This window comes from Salvelinus sp. IW2-2015, unplaced genomic scaffold, assembly GCF_002910315.2.
Source record: "Salvelinus sp. IW2-2015 unplaced genomic scaffold, ASM291031v2 Un_scaffold86, whole genome shotgun sequence".
Classification (NCBI taxonomy): domain Eukaryota; kingdom Metazoa; phylum Chordata; class Actinopteri; order Salmoniformes; family Salmonidae; genus Salvelinus; species Salvelinus sp. IW2-2015.
Genome location: NW_019942515.1, coordinates 179,141 through 191,811, shown reverse-complemented (window position 1 = coordinate 191,811; position 12,671 = coordinate 179,141). Strand labels below are relative to the sequence as shown.

At 42.2% G+C, this 12,671-nt stretch overlaps 1 protein-coding gene and 1 pseudogene across 1 annotated transcript; one reads left to right on the top strand and one right to left on the bottom strand.

Moving 5' to 3' along the window:
- Positions 1-679: 679 nt before the first annotated feature.
- Positions 680-4,789, top strand: LOC112068129 (UI). Its single transcript, XM_024135170.2, has 2 exons — positions 680-767; positions 1,243-4,789. Exon 2 carries the CDS (start codon positions 1,272-1,274, stop codon positions 1,767-1,769), a length of 498 nt encoding a protein of 165 aa, XP_023990938.1. The 5' UTR covers positions 680-767; positions 1,243-1,271; the 3' UTR covers positions 1,770-4,789.
- Positions 4,790-7,525: 2,736 nt separating this feature from the next.
- Positions 7,526-12,671, bottom strand: part of LOC139023884 (tripartite motif-containing protein 54-like) — an 8,433-nt pseudogene continuing 3,287 nt past the window's right edge.

Genomic DNA, 12,671 nt, shown 5'->3' with positions numbered 1-12,671 from the left:
CATCACGGGCATAAACCTTTTCAGTACCATGGACAGTTCTCTCTGCACGTTTCCCCGCTGTGTACTTCTGCTCTGCCTCGCTTAGATGTTAAACCATGCATAAAGGCATCACGACAACGGTTCGTCATTTCTAGACTAGTTTATTCAGAGTCCAGATTCATGGTACATGGAGCAGCTTTACACTTTGACGAATCACTTTGTTATAACTTCCACAATTGGTTGTTTTTAATAAGTAAATGTGTTGTTTTTTTGCGGTGCGTTGTTATTTTAGTTTCACTGGAGGCATACCAACACCGTGTGAAACAATAACTGGTTTTGCCTTGCGGACTTAATTAGGGATAATGTGACAGGTTGAGGTAGGCTAACTTAAGAGTTGTATGGAAAAATAGAATATCAGATCGACAAACTGTTCTGAAAAAAAATATTGTAATGTTTGCACTGTAAGTCTGTAAGTCGCTCAGGATAAGAGCGTCTGCTAAATGACTCAAATGGAAACATTTTAAATGTTTTTGAGCAGATCTTGGCTTGCAGCATAATAARCTGTCCCTCAAAACACTTGCCTTTACTTCAAACGGAGTCGCCTCATTTACAAGCAGTTTATGCACTTGCACTGACGTCAATGGAACGATGTTGGATGTATATATAACCCTTAAGAAAGAGGCGTTATTCTCCAATCGACATTTAGCGGGACTTTTCGGACCGGGGTCTCAATTGACACTTTTCTAGCCGGTGTGCAACTTTTTCAGCATTAAGCAGACAAAGTACCGGTAAGTGGTTTATTTAGCTTTCTTTTGTTTCACCTTTTTAGTTTGAGGTGCTGAGAGTTCTGGTGCTGAATTGAGAATATCAAGTACACACAGCAATTCGTTGGTCATTTTTGTATCATAAAAACAATGTATGTTTATTTTACTTATTTACAAAGCTGAAGAAGCATGTGCATGCTTGTTTCAGTAACTCAACGATGTATGTATGTATCCATTGTGTGACAATTAACCACGCCTATAAATAGCCTACTCACATGCATATATTTATAATGTAAAGAGAAACATATTATTTTGTTACGTTTGTTGTTTATTGCTTTTTATGTTATTAAGTTTGCCTTTAGGCAAATTTTTGTAAATTGGTGATAGAYTATTTGTTTTTGCTTTGAACACAATTGTTAAATACGTGCAATTTAAAGTTTGAGTCTACTTTGAGTTCCAGTGCTTTTTGCTAATATTTGTACACCTCTCTCCGTAACAGGGCACCGTTTTGTCCGTCTGTCCAGCACTATGAAGCCTGTTCCCTTGATCCTGCTCCTTGCCAYTGTTCTCCTCAGCTCTCACATCCCCCCCAGTGTCTGTCGACCACGGGACCTGGCAATGTTCGACGGCCACGGCTACAAGAGTCAGCTGGAGGAGGTGTTGCTGAAGGCTGGTGATAACGCAGTTTCCTACCTTATAGGAGAAAAGATACTGAGGTATTTGCAAAGAAATCCCCGGTTGCAGGCAGGTCTCCCGCCACAATTTCCCTTTGAGGTGACGCCCCTGGGCACGAGGGGTCTTGGTCACCTGGCGCGCAGTTTGCCGCCCTTGGAGGAGCAGCGCGCGCTTGAGGAGGGCAACAGCCTGGAAGACTTCGTGGAGCTGACCAAGAGAAACGATGACCCCCCAATTTCAATCGACCTCACTTTCCACCTTCTGAGAAATATGATCGAAATGGCGAGGATCGAGAGCCAGAAGGAGCAAGCGGAGTTAAACCGCAAGTATCTGGATGAAGTTGGAAAGTGATACAGCAAGTGTCGTCAACAAGGGAGAAAACATCAAGATAAAACATCTCACAGAAAACAACAAAGCCCCTGGCACTCTCAGACCCACGAAATAGTTTAGATTTTATTTAACCGTTGGTTTCTCTGTCATTCTTCATCATAAGATGCATAAAAATGACTTCCCCATCTGTCCAAAAAGCCTTTCAAAATCAACGGGCAATAAATTATTGACTGCCAAGACCCCATCTACAATGGAATCATAGTGAGGCGCATTGACAACTATTCCCTAACATATGGCATAGTGTGAATACTCCGGATCTCACACCTCTATAGTGTATTCTCACCTTTGGATGTCCGGAGCATTGTAGTTGGCCTACAACAATAATATTGCCAGACACAAATTGAGTTACAAGTTGCCCTCATGTGGAATAAGTGCAACATGTTTTGTTAGTCGTAGTCTAAATGGTTGGTACTAGGTAAATAACAAAGGCAGGTAGGCTAGTCATTTTTTCCAGCATTACATGCTATAGGCCTTTTATAACACATTGGAGGAAAATAATGCTGTGCAAATTGATATTGGCTACCCATATGTGATCTTTCAATGGTTAGTTGTGTGACTCATATTGTTGCTTACTTTAAGGGACAAGGCTCAGTCAATATAGATACATACATTGTGTCCTTTTCCTGAGATGTATTTTTGTTCAACAACTGAAAAAGATTGAACTAGGGCCTTATCACCGGCATAGATTAAAACAAATCAGGTAAAGCACTCATGTAATATTGTCATTTCATTACTGTATTTGCTGTATGCCAATTGTTTAATTTATAGTGATTATCCATTTGCCCTTGGTTTGTTAGCTCACTTGGCAGGCAGCCATCTAGCCAGCAGAAGAAGCCTTTTCACATTGTTTCAGGTATGGGGTCTGGCATTGCCTGTAGGTTTCTGTGATACAACTAATCTCCAATCTAATCTGAGACAAAGTGAACATATCCTACACTTAACGCCACTCCCACTTTCCTTATTATCTTTCCATCCAAGCAAGTACACTATCCTCTGTACTGTACCTAGCATGCTTACCTTAAACTAAGAAAAACATTTAATGGTTCATTTTATGTTGACTGTTTTGTCAAAGCCCCAATCATGGACATATCATATGATCACATGGTTTAGCAGTAAAGAAAAGCTTTTTTGCCATTTATATTTTTTAATTAAAAAAAGTTCTGAAAAAATGTCCATTRAGTTTGTCATAGTCTCGTACAGTAGTGAATGTAATAAAGGAAACTATTCTGCTGACTTGTCTACCAAAATAGTTTATTCCTACATCTGTAAACAGATGCTGCTGAATATCCTATTGCCTATTGAAATATAAATAAACTCCTTGCATATTTACTTAAACTCTGGCTATACACTCATTGCAAAACCCCTATGGCCAAATATCTAACCTCCATGGCCAAACATTCATTGCAGTTATCGCCTTTAACTCTCATTAAATGTAACTTTACAGCAGTTGCACGTCTTCTTTTTAAAAGCATAACATGTGGAAGCCTAGATAATGGTGTAATGGTTGGTGAGAGTCTCTGCGAATTTGTGAGAACTCATCAAAATGCCCCCCAGCCTGGTGTTTCTGACTCAGACTGTCAGTATGGTGGTGGATCTGCTGCCTTGTTCCTCACTGTGTTAACACCATAGAGATGTATTCAATGATTCATTCTGTGGTTAACACCATCTCAAATCCCACTGGAGATCAAAGCAGCAGCTGTAGCTCAAGGTCAGGGTTGGTAACACAAACATTTGCTTAAAAAGAGAGAGGGGATATCATAATGAGATTTTCTTTGTATACAATTTTGTAAGCTGAAGCTAAAATGTGCATATGCTATACAGTCAGATCCTTTAGTTTTGTCTTACACTTTCATGAGTGGTCTTTCAGCTGCTTCGGGTCTCTACAATATTAGTCATACTTGTGGAACTCGTCAAAGTTAAGGTTGTTGTAAGATGAAGAGGAAGTCAAAATGTCCTGTTTCACACATGTACAAGTGTGTAACCTGTACAAGTGTGTGGTGTGTGAATTAGATCTTTTTGTTGTTGCATATCCCACTCTCCCTGAGAACCTGAGAGAATGGGGTCACGGCCAGAGATCAGCCATTATTGATGGCGACCCTGGAGCAATTAGGGTTGTGTCTTGCTCAATGGCAGATAGACAGATTTCACCTAGTCGGCTCGAGCATTCGAACATGCGACCTTTCGGTTAAAGCACTAGTAGGAGTGTGAGGTGAGATAAAAACATGACACAACAATGTATTCTTCCTACTTTACAACATGCTCAATTCAAACCAACAGTGGTATACATTTAATTTGATTATTCTTAGTTTATCATATTTACACACAATACACAGGTTTTTGTATATACAGTATATCTGGTGGGTGGCAAGGGAGGCCTTCAACTGTGTGATGTTTGAGCTTTATGCTCTGTTCCGAAATGTTACATTTGCCTGTGTAGTCTTCAGCTATGTCTGTTACAGATCTCGGAGGCCAAAAATCATAATATAAGCAAGACAATGGTTTCCCCTTAGATTCCATGAGAAACCCCACTTGACACCCGCTATTGGTTTTTAAATCTATCCACGATTGTGCACCCCAACACGTCAAACATGCTTTTAAATTATGTACCCRGTAGGTCCCTCAGGTCCTCTGGCACTGGCCTTTCAACTATACCAAAGTCTAGGACCAATAGGCATGGAGAGACAGCCTTTAGTTATTATGCCCCCAGCCTCTGGAATAGCCCGTCAGAAAACCTGAGGGGGGCCGAAACTGTGGGCATATTTAAAAGAGATCTTAAAACATATGTTTAGCTTTGCATTTCCTTAGGGTGCTTTCTAGTTGTTCAGTTTGTCATTCTTTAGTTTTTTATATTATGTTTGTTGTGTAGTAAATATTTCAGCTTGTATTTTCATTGGTTTTTTATTCTTTTTTTCCTGTAAAGCATATTGCGTTGTATTCCATGTCTGAAATGTGCTGTATAAATAAAGCTTGATTTGATTTGATTAATGTACATGTCAAGGATCATGGAATTGGCCATTCTGTTCTGTCTTATCCTACTTGTAGTGTGAAGAGTTAATGTTGGAACAGCTTGTTGCCAGAAAACGGCATGCGTCAACCTCTGATACATGTCTGACGGCCTCCAGTGATCTGTCTCCATTCATAGTCAGAAACTCTCACTGTGGTTTTCTCTCTCTCTCTCTCAACACACACACACACACACACACACACACACACACACACACACACACAACACACACACACACACACACCACAACACACACACACACACACACACACACCACACACACACACACACACACACACACACACACACACACCACACAACACACACACACACACACACACACAATCTTTTATCATCCCACCAGAATTCTTTCTCTTCCTTCAATCAATGAGGGGTCGACAGCCCCAGTGACAAGGTCAGCTCCTGTGAGGACTCAGTGTCAGGTCCATACATCTACAACAACCCAAAAACACCCAGCACACGCAAGGTGGGGCAGTAGTTATTTCTAACTATGTATTATAAGTAATGACACAGGTTACAGAAATATGGCTCAGATGTGTGTGTGTCGTTGGAAATGCAGGAGAGGTCTATTCTTCACTACCTGTCAAGCTGAGGTCCCAAGGCACCAGGAGGCAGAGCTTTTGGCCTTTTTAACAGAGCTGAATGCCCAGTGTGAGGGCCATGATCTGCAGTACCAGTCAAAAGTTTGGACACACCTACTCATTCAAGGGTTTTTCTTTATTTTTACTATTTTCTACATTGTATGATAGTAGTGAAGTCATCAAAGCTATGAAATAACACAAATGGAATCATGTAGTAACCAAAAAAGTGTTATATATTTTATATTTGAGATTCTTCAAAGTAGCCACCCTTTGCCTTGATGACAGCTTTGCACACTCTTGGCATTCTCTCAACCAGCTTCACCTGGAATGCTTTTCCAACAGTCTTGAAGGAGCTCCCACATATGCTGAGCACTTGTTGGCTGCTTTTCCTTCACTCTATGGTCCAACTCATCCCAAACCATCTCGAATGGGTTGAGGTTGGGAGTTTGTGGAGGCCAGGTCATCTGATGCAGCACTCCATCACGTATAATTGCAGAATTATATAGTAGCCATGCTGGTTAAGTGTGCCTTGAATTCTAAATATATCACTGATATATTGTGTCACCAGCAAAGCACCCCCACAACATCCCACCTCCTCCATGCTTCACGGTGGGAACCACACACGCGGAGATCATCCATTCACCTACTCTGCGTCTCACAAAGACACAGCATTTGGAACCAAAAATCTCAAATTTGGACTCATCAGACCAAAGGACAGATTTCCACCGTCTAATGTCCATTACTCGTGTTTCTTGGCACCCAAGCAAGTCTCTTCTTATTATTGGTGTCATTTAGTAGTGGTTTCTTTGCAGTAATTTGACCATGAAGGCCTGATTCACACAGTCTCTTTTGAAAAGTTGATGTTGAGATGTGTCTGTTAATTGAACTCTGTGAAGCATTTATTTGGGCTGCAATTTCTGAGACTGGTAACTCTAATGAACGTATCTTCTGCAGCAGAGGTAAGTCTGAGTCTTCCTTTCTCGTGGCGGTCCTCGTGAGAGCCAGTTTCATCATAGCACTTGATGGTTTTTGCGACTGCACTTAAAGAAACTTTCAAAGTTCTTGAAATGTTCCGTATTGACTGACCTTCATGTCTTAAAGTAATGATGGATTGTCGTTTCTCTTTGCTTATTTGAGCTGTTCTTGCCATAATATGGACTTGGTTTTTTACCAAATAGGGCTATCTTCTGTATACCACCCCTACCTTGTTACAACTGATTGGCTCAAACACATTAAGGAAAGAAATTCCACAAATTAAATTTTATCAAGGCACACCTGTTAATTGAAAAGCATTCCAGGTGACTACCTCATGAAACTGTTTGAGAGAATGCCGAGAGTGCAAAGCTATCATCAAGGCAAAGGGTGGCTACTTTGAAGAATCTCAAATATAAAACATACTTTGATTTGTTTAACACTTTTTTGTGTATTTCATAGTTTTGATGTCTTCTCTATTGTTCTACAATGTAGAAAATAGTAAAAATAAATAAATAAAAACTCTGGAATGAGTACGTGTATCCAAACTTTTGACTAGTACTGTATATTAAGCCAAAATCACAAGAATTGTCATAGTCAGTACAACAAGGTAAATCCCAATCAACAGGCTACATCAAACTCTTCACTAGGGAGTTTCTGGATGAACCCATAATCATGTATAAACGACAGGCCAGTAAATAACCCCCTCATCTCTCCCTGGACTATCTGCCATTCATGAAATGTGTGCTTCCAGTTCATTAATCTCTGGAATGTTACAGTGACGCTGTGAGGCTGTGAGGCTGAAGGGTTCCCTGGTTTTAAGCAGGATCGTTATACCTTTGGAGGTAGCTAGGGGAATATGGAATTGATTGATCACAGAGGAAAAATAATGCATTGTCTTTCCATTGGAAATGAGTCTGCTGTGAGGTAAACAAGACAAGTGATCCATATTCTGGACATGAAACACTTGATTTCAGCCTTTATGGCAATATTTAAGACTAATGTCTTAAGAAATTATATATAAAAGCCTTTGGGTTTGTAGCCTAAACGTTGTAAATGTGGGTACAGGAATAAAGCAGAGGAGCAGCATACTATATGCTGGTTTGTCTTTTGATATTAACCTGAGGGATCCTTTTCAACTACTGGTATCTCCCATAGTCTACGTCCGCCGTTGCCAGTGATGTCAGGTCCTGGCCCCCTCATCCAGATCCTAACCGTCCTCTCCGTCTTCTCCGTGGGAACCTGCGACCACATACAGCGCACCACATTAATAAGACAGACCAACAAAAACAAGGGAAATGTTCTTGAACGTGTGATTTCAGGGTAATGTTTGGAGCTGACATCACTTCCCTGAGGCTAGAGTCAAATATAGAGAAACCTTAATGGCCAAACTCTCCATATATGGTTGTATTGTACAGCTACCTGAGGCCCTACCTGTGTTGAAGTCAATGGTCCTTAGCATGTCTGCCACATCCTCTGTGTTGGTAACAAAATGGGCCATGCTCTCATAACCCGGCTCTGGACGCTCCATGTTGGACGCCTTGGCAGTGGCAGAGATCCTGACAAGGACACAGTGGGGAGGTCACAGCTCAGAGACAAACAAATAGGAGATGACGGACAGCGATGGATGGCAGCGTCCCCTGTCCCCCTGTGGCTGGTAGTGACGCAGGCTGGGTGGGTCTGCTCGATAACTCTACAAGTGGAGAGCTTCATTATAATGCATTAGCTATCAGCAGCCAGCAATCACGCATTACTGCCAACCACACACATCTCCCATGCAGTTACTTTCAGTTTACAGTCATTGCAATTGGTGTGTTAGTTTATTTTAGTGCTTGTGTTAGTGAATGTAATGTAATTTGTGACTTTCCAGCTAAACACCCCATAAGAAGCAGAATGGAACACTAAACAGATGAAAAGAAGAATTTTACTTTCTGTTTAAATATATCCTTGATGCTCTGTGGAGAAAATAAATGATCAATAGGCTATTGCGTTTAGTTTCAATTCCTGCACTTCAATTTCTGAGGTAAATTAGTGCTATATATACTCTAGAATAAGTTTTTTGAGTTTTATATAATTTTTATTCATTTACAATTCATTTAATTTCTATAGCCTCCTCTTCTCTCGATCTTCTGAATCACTCGCTCAGTTTGAGTCATTCATAAAACGTGCACCTGCCACCATCCTGCCACTCACGCTAGCGCTAACAGTTAGGGCCCTATTCAATCCGCATCGCGGAAGTTCAGATTTACAGCGTAATTTAAATTTAAAGGCAACGTTTCCGCTATAGCGGAGACTGCATTCACAGTAAACGCTGCAAATGTCGGCTCAATCGGAAATTACTTTTACATTTCTATCGTGGAATCTGTATCACTCAGGTTTACAGAGTGAATAGAGCCCTAAACTGGTTGACAAAACAAAGTGCTTGCAAGGGTGGACGTGAAGGAGTTGAATAAAGAGACACTTAAATTGCGAGCCTTCACTCAAACTGTAGCTTTTTATTAAGCAAGGGACCTGAGTGGAGGAAAGGAGTGTCGGATGAATGGCATAAATGGCACCATCTATCTCTCGCCTGGCTGGGGTTTAAACTACCTGTGGTCTGCAGCAGGGGCACGTCATCCCACCTGGCTCTATTACAAGGACAATATTTATGGCCAGTAGGCCAGCGGTCAAAGGATGAGGCAGGTGTCCCCCGCAGGGGAGCTGTGTGTGTGTAGACCTATGTGTAGGTTTGTCACTAGTTGAGCAATGGCTGGCCCCTGGGGCTGGAACTCAGAGAATGCTTCTGGTGTATTGATGGAGAGAGGTGTCAATCACCTCCACAGGGTTACAGTGTGAGTGATCAGAGAATCACAGGACCAGAGTTTCTAGGGGTGCTTTTAAAAGCAGCGTCCCCGCCGATGAGGCTCCCCTGCTGGGCTTTCTGCTCATCACTCCTCCCCTGCTCAATACGGTGAAGCACTGCATGACACCCCATTGATCATCGATAGTGAAGGTTTCTCTAAACCTGATTTAAAGGATGAAAGGATCCTTTACTGCGTCTTTGGGCATATCAATGAGCCTGGGCCCAGCATGAACAGGATGTGAAGTAGACTGTTATTGGTTCAGGTCAGGGGTGAGAGCAGGGGACTACAGTCTCTATGGTGTCTGTGACTCATCATCACTGTTATTACTTTATGCCTTATCATGTCTCATGTGGATTGGGGCCAGCTCATAACTGACCCAGAGCCATTGATCAAACAACTGATCATATTACAGTTGTTAAGGGCCCACTGACTCATATGCTAGCTGTAGGGATACTGATCATAAGACAGTGAAACACCTGCAGGAACTCTGATCCTAGTGCAGTTTCCGAGGGGCTGAAACAGGCACGTTTTCTGCTCAAGAAGTTACATGTTAACATATACCGGTAATTGTGCTGGAATGACCATCATTCCATTCCATTCAACGACATACTGGTACACACCCCAGGTCCAGTTACTGAGGCCAGACCGTGCACCCAGGTCCAGGGCTAGTGTTCCATCCATAGTGCCTACCTGTAGGAACACAGCCATCTGTGGTTCCTCCATGGACTGGATGGCTGTCCCCACAAGCTTGCCCGCACCCTCCAGGTGGTCTCCGTGGCGACGCATGACGGAGCGGATGAGGTCCAGCTTGTCATCCTGCTGGCGGCTGATCCTCCCCACCAGCTCCTCCTTCCTCTCCTTAGGGATGGCATACAGCCTGTCAAACTTATCACACAGACTCTGCTTCTGATGATGCCCGTTCTCCTGCACACAGGCACCCATTGAACACTTTATAATAATGACTTTTCATGAATAAGCCTTTAGAAATGCTTAATATAAACGCAACGTGCGACAATTTCTACGATTTTACTGAGTTACAGTTCACATAAGGAAATCAGTCAATTGAAATGAATTCATTAGGCCCTAATCTATGGATTTCACATGACTGGGAATACAGATATGCATCTGTTGGTCACAGATACCTTTAAAAAAGGTAGGGGCGTGGATCAAAAAAACAGTAAGTATCTGGTGTAACCACCATTTGCCTCATGCAACGCGAATCATCTCCTTCACATGGAGTTGATCAGGCTGTTGATTGTGGCCTGTGGAATGTTGTCCCACACCTCTTCAATGGCTGTGCAAAGATATTTCTTATAAAAATAAAAATACATTTAAATTTGAGCCTTTATTTAACTAGGCAAGTCTGGATATTGGCGGGAACTRGAGCACGCTGTTATACAAGTCGATCCAGAGCATCCCAAACATTCTCAATGGGTGACATGCAGGCCATGGAAGAACTAAGACATTTTCAGCTTTGTTTCAGAACATTTCTCTGGTGGACATTCCTGCAGTCAGCATGCCAATTGCACACTCCCACAAAACTTGAGACATCTGTGGCATTGTGTTGTGTGACAAAACTGCACATTTTAGAGTGGCCTTTTATTGTCCCTAGCACAAGGTGTACCTGTGTAATGATCATGCCGTTTAATCAGCTTCATGATATGCCACACCTGTCAGGTGAATGGATTATTTTAGCGAAGGAGAAATGCTCACTAACAGGGATGTAAGCAAATTTGTGCACAACATTTGAGAGAAATAAGCTTTTTGTGCGTATGGAAAATGTCTGTGATCTTTTATTTCAGCTCATGAAACATGGGACCAACACTTTACATGTTGCGTTTATATTTTTGTTCAGTGTAGAAATAGTTAATAAATAATGTATTACTACTTATTCATGCTAGTTATTACAATATAACAGGTTCTTCACAGTGATGTGAGTAATGTGTGTTGTGACCCCACAGTGAGTGATTGTGACTTTGAGGTGAGAAGTGTGAGTGGTTGTAGTGGGTGACATTCTCACCTGGATGGTCCTGCATATCTCCTCCATCTTAGAGAGGAAGGCCTGGATACGGTTGTTACTACAGGATAAGAAGGCTTTTGTTCCAACCCTGCACTAACACATTAGGTCAGGGTTTCCCAACCCTCTCCTCGGGCCCCCCCAGACGTTTCACATTTTAGTTTTAACCCTAAACTGGCACACYGGATTCAATTAGTCAAAGGCTTGATGATTAGTTGACTAATTGAATCCGGTGTGCCAGTTTAGGGTTAAAACTAAAATGTGAAACGTCTGGGGGGGGGGCCCGAGGAGAGGGTTGGGAAACCCTGACCTAATGTGGTAGTTCACACAATTGTGATGATAGAGTGAAAAAGTGTTGTTTTTTAACAATGCATAAAACATCAGGTGAAGCTGGAGTTGATCCTAAACGTTTCTCATCTGCATCTGTAATGTTGAGTGATTTACAGAGTGAGTGAGCAACGTAGTGCAAAGAAAAATGGCACCAAAGCCATCTGCTCAATAACATGTCTGTCGCTATGGTCCATTCGTACTGTTTTAGCTTATGTAAGTAGATATAGTACATATGTAAACCCTATGTATCGTGTTTGTGTGGGTGGCGTTCCCCTTTAGTTTTACTTAATAGCCATTAATGGACATTGTCCATCCTTAACAAGTGACCTTCAGTTAAGTCCCACCATGCTGGTATGTTGGGACTCTCACTTTGATATTAGTCACTGTTCACCTGGATGCTGGAGAGGAGAGCTAGTTAGCGGGCAGCCAGCAGCGACGGAGGAGCTGAGCCTGTGACTTGAGCTCAGAGGAGAATGACTCAAGTCCCACTGCTGTGGATATATGAGAGAGAGAGAGAGAGAGAGAAGAGAGAGAGAAGAGAGAAGAGAGAAGAGAGAGAGAGAGAGAGGAGAGAGAGAGAAGAGAGAGAGAGAGAGGAAGAAGAGATGAGAGAGAGAGAGAGGAGAGAGAGAGAGAGAGTAGAGAGAGGGAGGAGGGAGAGAAGAGAGAAGAGAGATCGAGAGAGAGAGGGGAAGAGAGAGAGAGAGAGAGGAGAGAGAGAGAGAGAAGAGAGAGAGAGAGAGAGAGAGAGAGAGAGAGAGAGAGAGAGAGAGAGAGAGAGAGAGAGAGAGAGAGAGAGAGAGAGAGAGGAGAGAGAGAAGAGATGAGAGAGAGAGGCGAGAGAGAGAGAACTTTGACTTTTTGTCTTCTTTATTGAACCTCATCCATTAACTAAGTCACCCCCCCCTAAAATAAAAAACAAAATATATCCTGTACCGCATACATGTACCATATACTCACCTTTCATTCTACCACATGATACAAACCAACATCACCATAACACAAAAACAATACCCTCTCCTACAACCGTATATCCAAAACATCTTCCCAGCAATACAGACAGACCCCGAGCGATAAATTCGCAGTATCAGAGAT